Genomic DNA, 13,326 nt, shown 5'->3' with positions numbered 1-13,326 from the left:
ACACCCCTAAGGTAGGCCCTAGATAGCCCCAAGGGCAGGGTGCAGTGTATGGTTAAGGTAGGACATATAGGAGGTCATTATGACCCTGGCGGTATTATAACCGCAGGGCCAAAACGACGGGAGCACCGCCAACAGGCTGGCGGTGCCTCCCGGTGTATTTTGACCGCGGCGCTACGCCGGGGCCGTCGGTTTACCGCCACGATGGCCCCGGCGGATGTAATCCGCCAGGGGATTACGAGTCCCCGACCGCCAGCCTTTTTCTGGCGGTCTGAACCGGCAGGAAAAGGCTGGCGGTACGGGGAGTCGTGGGGCCCCTGGGAGCCCCTGCACTGCCCATGCCACTGGCATGGGCAGTGCAGGGGCCCCCTAACAGGGCACCGGCCAGCTTTTCACTGTTTGCATAGCAGACGGTGAAAAGCGCAACGGGTGCAACTGCACCCGTCGCACGGCCGCAACACTGCCGGCTCCATTAGGAGCCGGCTCCTATGTTGCGGCCTCATTCCTGCTGGGCCGGTGGGCGCAAACTGGGCGGGAATGTCATAATGGGGGCCGCCGGAGTGCGGCTGAATTGGGGCCGCACGGCGCCGCCCGCCAATGTCGTAATGACCCCCATAGTAATGTGTTTTAAATGTCCCGACAGTGAAATATTGCTAAATTCTTTTTTCACTGTTGCAAGGCCTGTCCCTCTAATAGGTTAACATGGGGGCTACCTTTAAATCTGATTAAAGTGTAGACTCCCTTTGGGAGCGGATGGATATGTGGAGTTTGGGGTCTCTGAGCTCACAATTTAAAAATACATCTTTTAGTAAAGTTGATTTTAAGATTGTGTGTTTGAAAATGCCACTTTTAGAAAGTGAGCATTTTCTTGCTTATACCATTTCTGTGACTCTGCCTGTTTGTGGATTCCCTGTCTGGGTCAGTTTGAGAGTTGGGCTGGTTGCACCTCACACTAGACAGTGATTCAAAGGGAGCTGGGGTGTAGTGTGCATTTCCTGATGAGCCATCTGTGCTAGGAGGGAGGGGAGGAGTGGTCACTCACACTTGAAAGGGCTGTGCCTGCCCTCACACAATGTAGTCTCCAACCCCCTGGTGAGTCTGGTGCCTGGCCTAGGCAAGGCAGGATTTCACATTCAAGAGAGACTTTACTCGGAAGTAGGCCTACTTCAAAGGAGAAATTGGGTATAAGAAGGCCACCCCAAACCATAGACTTTAGAAGCCCTTCTGGAAACAAGAGGAACCTCTGCCTGTAGAAGAGCTGAAGAGCTGAGGAAGAAGAGCTGCCCTGCCTGTTACTGTGCTTTGTGGAGCTATCCTGCAGTTGCTGCTTCTGCCAGAGTAAGAAGCAAAGACTGGACTTTGAGTGCCTTCCATCTTGAGAAGAAATCTCCAAGGGCTTGATTTTGAGCTTGCCTCCTGTTGTTTGAAGTCTCAGGGACAGCAAAGACTTCTCTCTGTCTGCACCTGGAGTCTCTGGAGAGACTCCTACTCTGCCCTGTGGTGCCCATCCAGTTCCTGGGACCCTGAAAGGAGAAGCTGGCAGCCTAAAGAAAAGGAAATCCACCCACAGAGCGCCGTTTGGGGAAAAGATCGACGCAACTCCGATCTGCGGCTGAAGAAATGACGCTCCGCCGGCTCTGCAGCTGAAAATCGACGCTCGTCAGAAACACGAACGAAGAATCGACGCACGGAGCAGGAGAAACGACGCGCAGCATCGCAGATGGAGGCTGGGAGATCGCAACCCGCGATGTGTGGTTTTCCGATCATCGTGCAGCTGGATTTCCGACTCAAGTACCACTGGGCGTGTAAAAGCAACGCAAGGCCTGCCCGGACCCAAGAGTGCTGACTGGATCGATGCATCGCTCTCCTGTGGAGAGAAGAAACAACGCGCCCGACCCGGCGAAAGGTGAGACGACGCAAGGTACGCTCAGGAGTGGAATCAATGCATCGCAAGCCCTTTTTGACGCACACTCGCCTGTGCAGGGTTATTTTTGACGCACCCAAGGTACATTTTCTCGCTAACAGTGTTAGTGTGTGTTTAAAACTTCTTAAAGACTCTTTTTGCATTTTTATTGATAACTTGACTTGTGTATTGTGGATTTTTTTTGTTTTGGTCTTGTTTTGTGTAGATAAATATTTCCTATTTTTCTAAACCTGTGTTGTGTCATTTTGTAGTGTTCTCATTAGGTTACTGTGTGTGTTGGTACAAATACTTTACAACTAGCACTCTGAAGTTAAGCCTACTGCTCTGCCAAGCTACCAAGGGGGTAAGTAGGGGTTAGCTGAGGGTGATTCGCTTTTACCCTGACTAGAGTGACCCCATTTCTAACACCATGCACTTGGCACGGGCAGTGCAGGGGCCCTCGTGCAGTGCCCCGTCACGCAGGTCAGTGATCTGCGAGATGGGTGCTGCTGCACCTTCCACACAGCGGCATTGACGACGGCTCCATGTGGAGCCATCAGCAATGTCCCGGCCCTGCATTCTGCTGAGCCGGCGGGCGGAAACACTGTGTCCACCCGCCAGCCCAGCAGAATGTATATTATTCGGCCGGCGGGGTCTCAAGGGGGCTGGCGGCTGTGTTCATAATGACCCCCATAATGTTTCTAACTACTGTTTCAGATCCCGATGTATTGGAATATATGCAAAGTTTCTCTTCAGGGCTGCTTTCTAAAGCGAATGTTCATTTGTGATAAGGAATACAGAGAATCATCTTTGCATCCGTTAAAAGGGTCAAAACGTGTCTCTTTGCAACCTAAGTTCTTCTGCACCACCTCTTGGTTCTCTATGGTGTAGGATGCCTCTTCTGCTGCGGGAAGCACTCGAAAGGTCCATTGCTGGGTCAGCCATGCGCTCTATAAATTCTATTAACATAACATAACATAATATAACATAACATTATTTCCAACATTGGGTGACTAAAATGAAAAGATTAGTTTTACTTTTTCACTTACATTAGAAAGGATTGGACTTGCTAACTGCATCTGCTTGCTTGGTGCAGTATCGGTCTGGTATATGGTGCAATTGTAGCTCTCCATCAAGGCCCTGATTCTGAGACAGGTGGAGTGAAATTACCACATGGAATTTCACTCTGCCTGATTCAGAGTGGGTAGGTTTTCTACACCTATTTTATTCAATGTGTGGCAGAGCCTTAATCCATTTTGACCATCCTTATTCCTTATTTATTTTGTGACATGGGAGCGCACAATGCTTCCCCCGCCAGGGAAATATTTCCTCTTCCGTTTCCTCTTTCCCACCCCATCATAAAGGGCGCACCCTATCCACAGGCCCCCTCATACATTTACCAGAGGCTCATAGCAGGTGGTAAACGTGTGTGCTAGGCCTATGTAATTGGGAATTCCGCTTGGCTATGTGATCGAAAAGGTGTTTGGACAAAATATCAGAAACACAAATATCTTGGGACAGAATATTGTGTCAAAAATATCGGGGACAAGAATATTGTGAAGATCATTTTCCATGGGTAAGTAAAGTTTTACTATATATAACTCCACATATATGGACTTTGACAATATATATATCTTCAAGGCATGTAGATCCGGAGTTAAGAATTGTAAATGTATTCTTACCTAGTTGCACTTACCTTCTCGATATTCTTGTCCTCAATATTTTTGACACTATATTTGTGTTTCTGATATTCTGTCACTGATCCCCAACACATTCATACATGCATACATTCTTCAGATTTCGGTAGAGCCTGTCTGTTGATTTTACATTGTCTGCCACATTCAAATTGCATTCACCCCTCCCCTTGTACAATACTGCAGTAATATAGATGGCCAGCATCAGAAATTTTGTGATTTGCACTCGATAGCCTATTTGGAGACAGTGGACTTGAGAACATCATCAGCTAAAACTGAGGGCCAGATGTACGAAAATGCAATTTTGCATTTCTTAAATAGTGACTTCATAGAAAACACTATTTAAGAAATGCAAAATGCTATGTAGGAAGATACCGATTTCCAAATTGCAATTCCTACAAAGTAGGAATTGCTATTTGGAAATCAGTTTTACGAATTCCCATTGCATTTGAGTCAATGGGCCAGTTTTGCACTTCCTAAATACCAATTTCTTATTAAGAAATTGCTATTTAGGAAATGCAAAACCAGGGATGGCAATGGGCAAAAGGCCCCCCTTGGTGCACCCCAAAAAATAAGGGTGTACCCATAGAGCACACATATGCCTAAGGGACATGTGTGTGCTCTATTGCAATAAAAAAAAAGCACCTTGGGGCGCTTTTTGAAAATTGCACCTGGTTACCTCCGACTTCAAGTTGGTGGTAAATGCATCTCCAAAATGCCCAAGTCGCATTTTGGAAATGCATGGTACAGCAAAATAGGAATTGCAAATAGGAAATCCCTATTTGCGATTCCTTACACGGTTTTGTACATAAGCAAAGCCCAGTTTGCATTTCTAAACGGCCAGAAATAGCAATTCAGACCATTAAGAAATGCAAACAGCCTTTGCACATCTGGCCCTGAGTCTTGTATTGCTCCAGCTTTGGCCTGTGGAGCAACGGAGAGGGGTTCATCACTTAGAAAATGTACAATATTTACTCTTCCGGATAAGAGGTAACTTTGGCCAAGAGTTTGCGAAGGTAATGATTTCATGGACTGAATCTCCCACCAGGAGGATCTCTGACATGGACATGCTCAGACACAGGGTTTTCTCCTTTATCCATTTTCAGGTATAGACCTCACATTTAGACCTTAATTACGAGGGTCCAGTTGAATTTCATAATGTGCGCTAACTCTTGCTACCACACATAGCTTAATTATGAGTTGTGTGAATTTTATCACACCTGGTAGTTATGGGATGCACCAAGGCCACAGTGAGGTTTCTGCACTTTAATTGCTCTATCACTAGCTGGAGAGGGATTGAAGTGCTAGGATACATTTGGGATTCAAATGTTGTGTTAGCATATCACTTATGCTAGGGGATAACCGTATGCATTAAACAGGATCAGAGACAGTGTGGAACCTTGGAATAGACCAGAAGTCACCTTCTTCATTAAAGGGATCGTTTTGCCAAAGCTGATTTGTTGACTTATATCAGAGGAAAAGGAAAGGCAGCACCTGGCCATGAGCATTCTATGACAGTCAGAGTGTTGTAAATACTACTTTGAGAACATCCTGTCTGGCGAGGGTAGCCTCTATACTTCACAGGACCATAGGACCTGAGTGCCTATGGTCAGTCATAAGGCAGTGGCTGCAAATCCAAGAATATTCATAGTGGTGCTCATTGGCTTCTTCAAGACTTCATCTTTAGACAGGGAAGGTTGAATGTAGTTTGGTAGTTTTAGAGCAATTTCAAGTTGGCCAGTTGCTACTTTGGTAGCTGGACTATGTTCTTGGGCTTTATGCAGCAGTCGCCATAGAAATGATGTGTTATGTGATTCCGTGATATCCAGAAGCAGTGGTGTGATGTTCTTCATGAAATCAACTTGTTTATTACCTTAAATGCTATTATACAGCCAATGTTTTGAATCTGTAAATGAATTATGGTTTTTAAGGATATTAGATAGTTCTGCATGCTGTAGAAGCTACTGGGTAGGTACAGTAATGCTTCTGGGTTGTCCCAAATTACCTCAAAAGTTAGTGCAATGATGCAGTCAAAGAATAATAGGAGGTCTTCCCAGTGTTCATGGTTGGAGCACCCAAAGGTCTTTGTGTCTGTTGGTTTTGATGATTACCAGGGAGAACTTCAACAGATCTTCAGTCTGACTTTTATCCTTCCTGATCCAGCTAGCCTAGTAACATTTGTTTGTTTGGTTGTGATTGCACATATAAATGCCTGTGTTCCTTGTCTTCTAGTGCTGTGGTCATTTTCCAGCACAACAAGCCCTATTTAGTGTTTTATGTTCCAGTTTAAACCATCTGTTTCTCACCTTGAATTGTGGTTTTGCTCTTTTTCATTTGACTCAGTACCTGTCTTAAGGGATTCAGTGGTGTCTGCACCAAGCCTTTCTAGTACTAATAGTTACCAGTTGGCTACCAGCTGGTGGGTGGTATGATGATATATTGTGACATCATTAACTGAATGTCCCCTTTAACACTTGGAGGTTAGTCTCAATTTATAGGATCACTTTCTGTGGGAACCGAAAGGCAGACCTGTTCATGATAGAATTGAAATTTGGTAAACATTTGGCGTAAGGTACCAGTTCTTTAAAAAATCCATTAATTCATAAGGATTTGATACCCAAGTGTGTTAAGTATGATTCGAAAAATACACTGTATTGCTAGTCACTAGAAATGAAGTCCCATTCACCCTCTTTACAACTTTTTTTTTTATTTGTACCTGTTTATATAGTGCACACCTAGTAACAAAGACACTCGGGCACTGTAATAGCTATATATTATAACATTTCCAATTGTCAGTATATTGTGTAGGTGCCTAAGAGTCTCTAATATGTTTTATATCTTGAAGTTATAAATAAATGAAACAAAGAAATTACCCAGATCGTTTTTTAGCAGAAGGATGATTATGTGCCATAAACTTAAAGGTATCACGTATAGTTTGCTGGTCAAAAATACGTTTTGCACTTGTGTCTGGAGCTCATGTTTCCATCCTTTGAAACTCTCAATTTCAGTGTAAGCTGGACGGCCTAGAAGCCATCACAACTTTGTCACCAGCACAAAATTGTATGTTGAACAACTTGATAAAGGGTGATAATTTACACCAAAGATGTTTAAATTGTGTAAACTAAAGAACACATTTCCACAGGTACTCTAGGACATTAAAACAGAACATAATTTGCACATTATTACCAGCAGTGTTTGTCTAATGTTCATATGGTGGAGGGTGGTTAGCAGTCCAGATGGTGACTTACACATTTTAGCACATCCCAGCCAACCAGCCTTCTAGTTTATATAGTTAACCGATGTTATGCTATGTACATTGTCAATCCTTTATATATTGTTTATAGGATCTGTCTCATCAGGCTGCATGCAGGGTTCCCCCCCGACAGAAATCCATAAATTTATTGATAATCATTTGATCCTCTTATTTACATATTGAAGAGTGACCTCCTGATGGAAACTCAGTCAGGGAGACCGAAAATCCTACTTATTAAACACTTGTCTATCTAAAGTGGTTGGATATTCATATAGAGCACTGGGTCAGCCTAATAATATGCTTTTGAAACCCTTCTCACCAAATTCTCAACATGGAGGAAAGATATACCCTGCAGTGACTTAAGCACTCAATAAAAATGCGCAGTTTACTATGCATAGTTGAGATTAACGGATTCCAATCAATTTTGCATCATAAAAAATGTCAAGATATGCAAAGTAATTTTTTCTAGATACACCTTATTCACATAAATTGCCTTCATTCTTAAGTTGGGTAGACCCAACATCATGGTCTTTAATTTAGAGAGTGTTGGCGGCAAATAATCTAATCAGGAAATCAACAAACCTTTCCACAGCCAATTGATGGCAGATGAGTGAAAAACCACAATGGCCTCACAAATGCATACAGGAAGGGACCTATCATTAATTTTAGGGGAGCATGAGTACATGAGATTACATGGTACATGGAAGTAAGACCACATTATCCACGTAAAGGGAATCAGGAAGGGACCTACCATTAATTTTAGGGGTGTCAAAAGCTACTAGAAATAAAGGATGGTAAAATAGAGCAAATACCACCCAGTGCAGGGTGTATTACTCATAATGTCTAAATGTCATGCTTTTACCCTTTATTTTGTTCTATTGACTGAGTCTTTTGTATCTTTTTTCAGGACCTGTCCCAGCACATCTCTGTTTCCTGTGGACTTGCATCTTACTAGCTCGCTAGGACTTTAGGATCAGTTGCGGAGCTCCATCTTCCTGCGAGCTGCAGTGAAGAGAGCAGCCTTTGGACGTGACCACCAGATGTGTTTTCCAGGGCTCTGCATTTTCTCTCTTGGTTCCCCTGCCTTCTAAATGTCCCAACGAAGCTGCAGTGGCTATTACAGCTTGCCCTCTCGCTACAGCCCAAATGGGGGCTTTCAATATGGGTCAGAATCTGGCAGGCAGTCCCCCCTCTGGACTACGAGGGATCTGGGGAGCAGCAGAGTGGGACCTGAGATGTCAAGGCCCTTTTTGCGATCAGAGCTGGAGAGGAATGCCGAGGAGTGTTATAACTCCCCCAGACATCCCACTCGAACTGAGGTAAGCAGGGATGCATTGAAACAGACACTGCTGTTGATTGGGTGTCCAGGTGCGTCATTATATGGTCATTCCAGGCTCTCCATGCATGCTGTAAATTAGAGGTGCCTAATAGAAGTACGGGGGACACACTTTCTCCAAAGGGGCATGTAGGGGATCCCAAGGGGCTGGTGTCACTGGGCCGCTAGTACCATCCTTAGCTAGCATGGGACCCACAATTCACAGGAAATGGAGGCACCCGGATATCATCTCCTCCTCACTAAGAAAATGAAAGAAGGCTCTTAGGCAGATCAGATGTTAGAGCTGCAGCAGTTCACCACCATCCTTAAGATAAGTTTCTAATTTCAGAGACCAGCCCTAAGACATTAGAAAGAGAGGCCCATTAGAGGGAGAGGAGTAGGAAATGTTGTTTGGTATCGCCTAAACAGACAGTTTTAACTGTCTGTAGTAAAAGATGTGTTGTTCTAATACAGTAAAGTATTGACATATAGTAGTCTTTGGCTCAGCCTCTTGCTCTCGATTGGGTGGCTTCCATGTCTGTCTGTCCCTAATTCTTATACAATGGTTTTCTTCCTTATAGTTTGTTTGTCCTGCCTATGAAGCATTTCTTCTTTACTATTTTCCTATTGGATGCCTTGTATCTTTCCACTGTTTATATTTAGGGAACTATTATATTTTCCTTTTAGCACTTCCTAGAAGGGCATGAATTTTCTTGAACCTCCCCTTCCTGTGTGTTGCTCCTCCCTTCACTCACTCTATTGCCCCCTGAACTCTTTGTTGTACTTTCACCACTCCGGCACCCCTTAGCTCATTTGTTGCTTCGGCACACCTCTATGTTTTTTTTAGGTTGAGCATAGCAGCGTGCAAGCACTGCTTTTCCGACGTGTTTTTATCTATTTGGGTTTTTAACCACTCCTACCCCACACCTATTACTATCGCTCGTTCATGGGCTTGTCCTTCAAAATTCCTTTGTTATCATTGGTAAATGCTTCACGTTTGTCCCTTCTTGGGGCAGTTTGCTTACCGCCTTGGACATCGACCCTATTACATGGCTAATTGCACTTTTGCCGATACATTTGACTGCGAGCAAACTTCTTTTTCCTTTTGTGTGTCTCCTTCACACTTATGCCATGGCACTTTGAATCGGCTTGCTTATGTGAAACTGTTTTACTTTTCTTTTTCAATTTATGTGGGAAGAAAGGTGCGGTTAGGAGTTTACAACACGAATAGCTCTAACTAGAACAAATGCGAGACCCATTGCATTGTGAATGCTTGTTATAATTTATCCACCTCCTATTTATTTAGTTTTCAATTTTTTTGCTGAGCAAATTGGTACTGGGCCACTTATTTTTGTAGATACACGTTCACACCTGTTTTTTTTTTTTTTTAAACAGCATTCTTGGATCGGTATGCTAATATTTACTTTTAAAATACCAGCTGGGAACGATAACTTAAACAACAGAAAATGGCTACTGCATCATGACATATTATGCACATGTGGTGACGTCTCATCACATTGGGGCAATCTTAATGTCCTGACGCATATGCAGCAGTAGTTTTTTTTGTCAATTTTGAACAGCATTGGCAATAACCATTTCTTCTTCAGATGCTTGAAAGCACTGGAAAAAAGTATTGACATAGCCAACTTATTTACGTTGGCAAAGCCAAAAGGAGAAACTGATTGGCTTTACCAATGCTTGTTTTATTATCAGTGTTAGTTCATCTTTAATGTACCTTTTCATTATAGTGCTAATGAAGGATTTGGCGGCAAGGGGGATTGGGCATTTAATCAAATTTATCTATGCATCGGTCGTTCATGATCTGAAATATTGGTAATATCCCCAGTTCTGGAACCTCTTATCACGAATTTGATACTTCACTTTCAAGATTCAGTCTGTTTGAGTGCATGATCAACCTCTTACAGTTCCTAGATTCACAGTAAGCGAGCCCTCTCTTTTAGTTTACCCTAGAATGTTTTCTCTTGGTTATACCCTTTTTTACCCTGGCTGAGGTCTTGGATTGTGTATTGCCAGCCTAATCCTTCATGTGCTGCGCAACATGACAATGGTTACATAATATGTGCTCTTCAAGAATTGCAAAGGTTCAATGACTGTACCCAGACATTGCAAACCTCAATGTGAAATGTTGCACCTGACGTTCTGGGTTTTACTGACATGTAACTACCTATGTGCAGGCTGCAGTGGCACAAACAAATCTCTTAATAATGTGGGTTACTTGCTGCATGCCTAATGCTACATACCCACCATTGACTAGCCACACTGTATTTCTTCAGGAACCCCGTGGTTCCTGTGACATGTGTATTCTGTGGAGTGTGCCCACAGAACATGGAGAATGTTAAAGGCCTTTAGGGTGCAATGTTTATATCTTTAAAGGTTATACTTTAATTAAGTCTGCTGTGGTACTAAAGCGATACTGGGAGGTCTTTATCCACCAGTCACAACACACATAGACAACATGAGTATGTGTCTGATTTGGGACTAACCGTTTCAAAACTTTATGTCCAAAAACAAATTTTAATAAAAGAAATAAATGTCATATTGGTGCCCAGCCTTCTGGCTGAGCATATATTGGGCATCTGGAAAAAAACGTACTCTGGGAAGTGCCATCTAGCCCAGGCTTGCCATCAGGGGAGCGTCACCTAACAAAGAGACACTAAGGGATGTATTTTATGTACAAGGGCAAATGGTTGCCTTATCCTGAAAGCTGAAGCCCCACACTTGACTCCAACTGTAACCTCAAATAGGAATGCCTTTTCTGGTCAGTCTACAAGACCTCCCGTGTGCTGAATCCATTTTAGTTTCCCTCTGGGCACAGGAGCTTGCTTAACATTCGGTTTGCTGGCCTGTTGCTCCCGGCACCTAGTGACCTTTTACCCACTTAGAATGCTCTGTTTTATTCAATTTATTGTATTATTTCTTTTAGAACTTTTCAGCTGCCTTCATTTTATAAAAAATGTTTTGCTTTGCTTATCAGTGCCATTCTGAGAAGGTGTCATTATCAGTGATGTATGTAGGTATTGTCATCATGTCCCTTTCTCACTTACATGTGACAGGAACATAATGCACACTTGTTAGGGATTATTTATGTAATTGCTGACACAAGTCTGCCACATTATCAGTTGTTGAGGAACATACATTTGTCAGGGATCCTACATATGCTGTATAAATACACCTCACACGGACAAGGTCATTAGAGGGGTTCCTTCCAGATGCCATCCACGCTGCACGTCACCTTGTTGCAGAACTCAGCCTTTGTGTCTTCACGGAGTCTGATCTAAAGACCTCATTCAAGGTAACAAGGGATGGGGGTACTTCTCATGGACATGGTACTGGCAGATTAGGATTTATCACACCTAGCTCTCATTAGGGTAGAGATTAGTTTTTTTTGCTAGGAATCGCATATCTTATGTTTAGTTCAATATGTTGGGGTTTTTCATATTCACAACTCTCATCTTCACTATTTTGCTTCTACCATTGCTCATTATCCTAATAATTGCAATTCATGAATTTTATCGTAGAGTGCAGTCTTGTCAATAAATATATTGAATACTCTCCTGCATCTTCTCCGCTGCGTAGGTGTGTCTGAGACTTATTCCTAATGAGAGAAAAGGGTACCTTCCGTTTCACCACAACTTCCCTGAGAGGTCTCATCTAGAGTCCATGTGGAAGGCTGCCAGAAATAACCTTTATTGTCTGAGTTTTGGTGAGGTACTGCTTGTGAGCTGGGAGGGTTGGGACGACAGTGGCGACTTGTCGCTTACAAACTGAAGTACTGTCACCAGCAGATTCGCTAAGGAGTAAGAGTCCAATTACGACATTGTCTCCCACTCAACATCCACCACCACCAACTAGCCAGGGCAACGCACCAATGTAGCAGCTTTATTTTGCAGCCTGTCTCCGGAAGCTATTTTATCCCTTCAGGACTGAATATTTCTAGAGTTCTCTTTTAAAATGATCATAGAATTAAAATGGTTAGAATATATTTTAATGGAGACTGTACAAATAAGGTCTCACAGAGGAGGAGAATCCTGGTAACAGTCAGAGTCAGATTTCCCTTTTTCAAAACCAAACTTGTACATCACCACACTCAATAATTCTAAATTCTATGTCTAATGTAAAAAATTAAAAAAGATAAAGAAAATATATATACACATCTTTTCTTCATATGCATTTTCAGATTATTCCTCATGTCCTCATCCTTGCTTTTGTTATTCTCGGACACATACCTGGACTATGTTACCTTTATTCAAAACCTTTCCATTGCATAACTCCATCACAAATGTCCTCATTCTCCAACTGCTAAGGGTTCAGAAAATTTGTAGCACACTTTTCTCTTCAAATTGTCCTGCTTCACCTTCACAAATCTCCAAATTTGAATTCACCATTCATCACATTTCCTTACCAATCTTTACATTAAAATTGTCATCACTTCTCTCCATCGTTCGCGTTCCTTTGAATCTGAGCAAGGTCTCTTCCTCACACTTTCTCAAATGGTGACTTATCACCTACACCCTGAGGGGGTGGCCATGTAAGCCCATAACAGCTTGAATAAATACTTCCTCTAACTAGTTTTCTAAATTTACAGCTATTGCAATCCCTTCTTCAATTCCATGTTCCATTATTCTACCATCCTGTTCATATGTGGAAAATGCACTAGACCACATTACGACTTGCTTGTCATTTGGTGCGTGGATACCGGGTGGACCAAATCTCTGATTCCACTCAGTGTACTCTGTTGACGAAAACGCCTGCATTTAGGACAAGTGTAGAAAATACATTTATTAATCAGTGATCACAGAAAAATTGAGGTGATGTCTCCCCGGCATTTTCCAAGGAAAAGAGCTCTTCGATGGGAGAATGGTGCACATGACAAGTTCTATCAAGCAGGCACAAGCATTACATTATGTGAAACAGAGACACTGTGAGCAAATGAAATGAAACAGCATATACACATGTAACAAGGCCTACAAACACAGCAGCTTCTAAAATTCACGGTTCAGGTGCCAAGATATAATCCCCTCTAGCAGTGAAGCAACAACTTCTAGTTAATACTCTAAATGATGACTACACCAGGCTGAATGTTAAAGTGTTATCAAACGTAGGTTTGGCACTCCACCACAAATAATGGCCATTACAAGCTATT

At 42.8% G+C, this 13,326-nt stretch overlaps 1 protein-coding gene across 2 annotated transcripts in view; it reads left to right on the top strand.

Moving 5' to 3' along the window:
* LOC138283907 (myosin-2 heavy chain-like) overlaps positions 1–13,326 on the top strand; it is a 212,936-nt gene that overhangs the window by 15,828 nt on the left and 183,782 nt on the right. For both annotated transcript variants that reach the window (XM_069222124.1, XM_069222123.1), the window contains exon 2: positions 7,755–8,166. In XM_069222124.1, coding sequence (XP_069078225.1) covers positions 7,939–8,166 — 228 coding nt within the window. In that variant the 5' untranslated portion in view covers positions 7,755–7,938. The remainder of the gene's footprint in view (positions 1–7,754; positions 8,167–13,326) is intronic.

The sequence above is a fragment of the Pleurodeles waltl genome, chromosome 3_1 (assembly GCF_031143425.1).
Source record: "Pleurodeles waltl isolate 20211129_DDA chromosome 3_1, aPleWal1.hap1.20221129, whole genome shotgun sequence".
Classification (NCBI taxonomy): domain Eukaryota; kingdom Metazoa; phylum Chordata; class Amphibia; order Caudata; family Salamandridae; genus Pleurodeles; species Pleurodeles waltl.
Note: the sequence above shows the minus strand (reverse complement) of the source record. Positions and strands in the feature narration are given on the sequence as shown.